This window comes from Epinephelus moara, chromosome 3 (assembly GCF_006386435.1).
Source record: "Epinephelus moara isolate mb chromosome 3, YSFRI_EMoa_1.0, whole genome shotgun sequence".
Taxonomy (NCBI): Eukaryota; Metazoa; Chordata; class Actinopteri; order Perciformes; family Serranidae; genus Epinephelus; species Epinephelus moara.
Window position 1 is genome coordinate 27,259,791 of NC_065508.1, and position 6,000 is coordinate 27,265,790.

At 38.6% G+C, this 6,000-nt stretch overlaps 1 protein-coding gene across 3 annotated transcripts in view; it reads right to left on the reverse strand.

Moving 5' to 3' along the window:
- The window catches only part of rabep1 (rabaptin, RAB GTPase binding effector protein 1), a 46,616-nt gene extending 41,159 nt beyond the window's left edge, over positions 1-5,457 (reverse strand). For all 3 annotated transcript variants that reach the window (XM_050039200.1, XM_050039190.1, XM_050039210.1), the window contains exon 1: positions 5,317-5,457. In XM_050039200.1, coding sequence (XP_049895157.1) covers positions 5,317-5,362 — 46 coding nt within the window. In that variant the 5' untranslated portion in view covers positions 5,363-5,457. The remainder of the gene's footprint in view (positions 1-5,316) is intronic.
- Positions 5,458-6,000: the final 543 nt, after the last annotated feature.

Genomic DNA, 6,000 nt, shown 5'->3' on the forward strand with positions numbered 1-6,000 from the left:
CATTTTGTTTTGAGAGCTGGAGAGACATAAGACTTTTCCATTTGTCCACACTGATCCCACAGGGAGGTATATGGACAAAGTAAATAAGGAGTAAATCACACATTTCATCACGATATAATATCGATTCTTTGGACAACAACACAATATTTGCTGAGTCTAACACAATTACGATTTAATTTAATTTAGGGGCCTGTGATCGACATGAGACACTGACAATATCATTGTATTTTTTTTGGCTGCTTGCCATTATCAGCCAGGTGCTAGGCTGCTAACACTGTTTGAGTGTTTAGGAAAGTTATGTGCTTGGACGGAAATGGTGACACATACGTGCCATGGGAAATGTCCAAATAAAGGCGAATCTTAAAAATATACTATGCAGGATTTTCCTACAAACAATGTATAGACTCATACAGAAGTAATTCCTCTCAGTCATCACTTATGAGCCACTATAAGTGTGTGGTGGTGTATTTTTCTGCAGAGACTCTTGCCTTTGCCTGCATTTTCATAGTTTTTCTTATTTTCTGTGTTCGGGACGTTTATGGGCGTGTAGCCCTGTAGGTGAGGTCGGGGCTTTAAAAAAAAAAAAAAGGTAGCGACAAGGGGTCTCATTTACAAAACAATTCCTAGGATACATACTAAAATTTGTCATAAGAACAAAAGCCAAAAATGGAATGCTTCCTCCTCACCATCTGCATCGGCAATTTCCCATTACAGAAATGTTCGTGAGCACGGGTCAAAGTTTCTCCCATCAAGTCTGTTTTTTTACATCAAAACTTTTGTGTGGGAAGTGGCGTACGCCTCTTTCAGGCCTTGTTTTGTGCGTGCGCAATGATTATAAATGAGACCCCAGGTGCCAGACCATAAGCAGCAGGCATCACAGAGACACAGCGCCAGAAAAACGCAAATAAAGCAAGGCGGAACCCCAAACTAGAATGAATCTGGTATTGGCTTTGACTTTTGCTAGCAAGGTGTCTACAAACAGTAACTGACAATCCTGCATAGTATACCCTTAAAGATGACAATATGCATCAATGTTTTCACTTTGCTTTAATAACTGGATCAGTGATCACCCAGTAACAGGCAAATACAATAAAGAAAATTTATAATAAATGGTAGATGAATAAAGAAATACACAAATGAGCAAACAAGCACACTGGTAACAAATCAATAGTCACGTAAAGGCAGCCAAGTAAGGGCACATTCACACCAGGATAGTCCGAGGGACTCGGTTCGATTGAGCAGGGAATGCCGAAAAATTTCACACCTTCATTTGTTTCGGTTCACTTTCACACTGCACTTTTTAAAGCGGATCAAACCGCCTGGACAACATCACGCAGTTACAACAGCTGATCGTTTTGGGGCAGTATTGCTGGATACGACCACTGACCAGGAAGAAAAAAAGCAAGAGGAAGAAGAAAACCCAGCTCATCGACTGGCCAAGACCGAAAACCGAAATCAATCCCCTTCATTCGTCACCACAAAAACACCAAAATGCACTGTGCTCTACGTCCCTTCCTCTCTTTGGTTCACATCCTCTCTTTGGTCAGCTGGATAGTCTGTTTGCATTTCCCACTGTAAGCGAACCGCACCAGGGTTCACTTGCAAGTGAACCGAGACCCCCAGTTTAAAAGCGGACCAGGGATCGCTCGTTTGGTCCACACCAGAGTTGGAATCCAAACGAAGCGAACTAACTGTGGAAGCAGACCAGGGTTTGTTTAAAGCAGACCAAATAGCGCCAGTGTGAATGTGTCCTAAGATTAATTAACTCTTTGCTGTTCTTCTTAGTGTTTAAATATTTTTCAAATGTGGATTTATCTTCCAATATTGTTTAACACTACTAAAGCAACCTAATATATAATATAATACTAGTCACCTTGATCTCCCCTCAAACATAAATACACACACAGATTCTCTAATGAGTCCAAACTTTTGTGATTTTAAACTTCAGTCTTGACTTTCAGGTCCATTCAAGCTTATGGCAGCTAATCAAGTCACACAATATCATTTGTAATTATCAGTGTGTATCGGGTGACTTATTGTCTTCTTCCCATACAAATACTCGAAAGCCTAAACTGATGAACAAAAGTCTTCCAAACTGACTTTCAGTCACAAGATTTTTCCGACATCTAGCACATCTTATTTATTTCCTTTCTTATTCAAAACCAGCGGACCGAGGAGAGAGAGACGATGATACCCTCAAACACAGCCAGACGAATGGAAACATTTACTAGCACAAAGCAGCCGAGTGGTTCAGCACAACTCCGCCACGATCATGTGACAGCTGAACAGACTCTAAAGGAGAAATTCTATCACCACATAAGCTTAACACATATTCACATGAGTTCTTACTGAATGTCATGTTAAGCCCTTTTGCACTTTAACTCAAAGCATGCTCAGCTTCTACTGTTATAAAATCATGGCTGACCAAACAAACTTGTCACACTGTCTGTCTTGGGATGATGATTCAGTTAAAGGGATAGACAAAGATCACATGTGAACCATTTACACAAAGTCAGTAATTAACCAACAGACAATCCACATTTCACCTTAAGTGCTATATAGATGAAGCTCAATCTCAATATGCTTTCCAACCTCTAGAATCAGTGGGCTGAAGCTTAATAATAAGCAACAATGGAAACAAAAGTATATGCAAGGAGGGTTTAGATAATTAGATAACATGACATATACACAGGAAATACTGATTTCATTGCTGATTGACTTTAACTCTGAGCACTTGTTGAATTATGTTCAATAAAACAAGAACTATGCAAAAGTACATGCTGTAAATCTGACAATGAATGCATTATCACCTCATAAAAAAGACCACCTTCTTATTATGCTTTGTTTTACACATTCACACAGTATGGCACCAGCATACACTGATACAGTTGAAGTACAGATGACTGCAGCTGTCTTAAAAGCAGCTCTTCAAACCCTCAGAGCGTTTACAGTCAATCTTTGATAATCAATAACCGAAAGCATCCTCATAACCTATATTACACTGTGCTAAAACCATTACAACATGTTCCATTGCCAAATATTGATTGAAATGGTCATAAATCCATAAATGTTTAATTTCAGGTGTAGAGGTAAGGGACTGCTAAACATGCTATGGGCCAGGTGCTTTAGGTTAGTCATGGCTATAACACTGTGCTAAATCACACACTAATAATGATTACATAGAGGAACTGTGCATGGCATGACAATGTTTTGCAACCCCAAAAATCTCTAATGCTTGTAGCAGTCATGAAAAGGTCACCACAATAAATCACATTATGTAGCGGTTCTCTCATGTTTCCTCGGCAGTGAAACTTAAAATGGGACCTGACTTTAGACCCAAATGATGCATATGGAATTATCTCTGCAGCTGTAGTACTAAATTTAAAGCAAAGTATTACTGTGCTCACTGAAATCTATGGACAGAAAAATAATTATTCTTCATCTTATAAATCCTACAGTTGTGCTTGCTGCGATCAAAATTTCCATTACTGCTTATATCAACAATATTTGTGCGCACAACTTGTAGCGGAGACTGATGGCGAGCCTGAAATTGTTATCTGGTAGATGTTAGGGGTGAGGATAAAAAAAAAAAAAATTAAAAAAATTGATACAGCATTGTTTCACGATAATTTTTGTGGCAACACTGTATTGATGCAAGGACGCCAAGAAGGGTGTGGTATCGTGTGAATCTGACACTATGGACACTTTATGGACACCACAGCTGTCTGCTGTTTTGCACATACAATCACTTGCACTAGATGTGCTCCCTTTATCCACTGGTCATTTTCATTCACTGCTGCTCATTATTATCCACTTCCTATTATTTTTATTATTATTATTATTGTTATTGTTATTTATCGCTGTCTCTTGTATTTTTGTACTTATTTGCATGCCTAGTTATTTAAGTTTTTAAGTTTAAATTTGAAATCTTTAATCTGACTCTTTCTCCTTGACTGCTGTAACACTGGAATTTCTCAATTATGGGATCGATAAAGGTGTATCTTATCTTATCTTATCTTATTTACAATTCTGCTTATCAATTCCAGGTCTGATCGATTCTGAGTTTTAATTCCAATATGGTAAAAAAAAAAAAAAAGGTCAAATGTAGGGATGGATATCAATAAGTCTTTACTGATATCAATGCCATTCTCGAATCTGCTGATCAGTCCAAACCTTTATTGATTCCCTTACTGATTCTGCCCAGATTTACATTGTATAAACAGCGTAGAAAAAAAGATATGAACCATTTCTTCCTCTCCGCTATGACTCCTTCTTGTTGCAAGTTTCAGCAGCGAAGATATTTAAGGTTACTGTTTTGCAATGGGAAATTTTCAGAAAGACAGGAACTGATAAGCTTGGAGGCATTCAATTCTGCCTCTATTTTGCTGTTGACTGCTTCTCGACTCCTATCCCTAACGCCAAGTAGTTTTTAAAAAGAATATAAATTATTAATATTACAGATACAAATTAAACTTTTGGTAGCCTGCAAGAATAACAAAATAAATTGCTTTTTCAGCCCAATAGATACAGTTGTTGCAATAAAAATGGCTAAATGTGATCATTAGATAAAACATGTTGACAGAGCTTTCCTTTGGGGACATAATTGGCAGTTGAAATAAGGTTATAGTGCAATATATCACGATATATGTTACCACAATGCCATTTAAAATCACAATAATATTGTATCATGACTTAAGTATCGTGATATTATCGTATGTGTGCCCTCTGGTAGATGTAAACAAATTAAACCCCTGCATGATTGTATTCTATTCACTTAAAGCTGCAGCTTGGATTTCCTGCAGGACCACAGGATGGTCCCCGAACCAGAGGGAGAAACCTCCAGCTGGATCATGCTCCTGTATTATGGTCCAACCTCCGAGTGTGCAGGCCACATTGTAATGGACTGATATAATCCATATGATCCACATTACAGATTGACAGGCCAGGCTAACAGAGGCTAGTGTCGACCTTTAGATCAATATAGTCAGATTAGCTCAAGCTAAAAGCTAACCAGCTAAATTGCAGAGGTAAAGAGATAACAACGTTAGCTTGGGTATGTTAGGATGCAGAATGACATAGCTCCTGTTCAGCATTGCGAAACTTTAGTGACCTCCCGCAAATTAGTTCAAGTGGATATCCAAAAATGCACCAAGTGCGTAGTGTTAAATGTTCAATATGAGCCAGTGACAGCCAGTGACACGTCGCCCTGATGATGCTAACTAGCTAATGTTGTCAAGGATGCAGAGGGCCGCTGGCTTCGCTGCTCCCAGCCCTCAACACTCTCCCCACGAAACCCCACAAACACGAGAGATTTACCGTCATGTTGGGACGACAGAGGGGGTCCCGAGGCCTGTTCGGCCATGGTTTCCTGAGGGGGCTTGAGGCAATTACCGGGGCAGTGGGATAAGCGCTAGGAGTGTCCAAGAAAACAGGCTAACATCACAACTAGGGTTAAGCTAGCGGGGGAGATGAGGGCCGTTTCCGGTTAAACTTTCAAAATAAAATTCTTACCTTCACATCTTGACGGCGCCTGCTTTAGTCGTAACGTGAGCGAAAATAAAATCGAACAGCATAACAAATAATTAAACCGTAATAATAATTTGGAATCAATATAAACGTTATACAGCAGCGTCCTAATATTTATTTGGCAATTTAAAAAATTTGCGCTAGTATTTTGATGGCACTCTGTCCATTTCCTGTTTGCTCATTCTAGCCAGCTTTAATATTCCGGTTTCATCTTTCAAAATAAAAGTAATTTACATTGATTTTTTTTCTTCTTCTGAGGAATAGAAACTACCAAGTTCCACATTCACATTTAACCCGTTCAAAGCCCAGTTATGTCCCAACAAAAAATATTATGATCGATCTCTACTCTTAATGTACTCATAAATCATTAGTAAAAAGAATCTGATTGGGATACTGTATTGTGTTTTTATTTATTGTACATTCCAATAGACAAAGAATCTTAACACAGACACCACCTAAAAGTAAAAATGACAA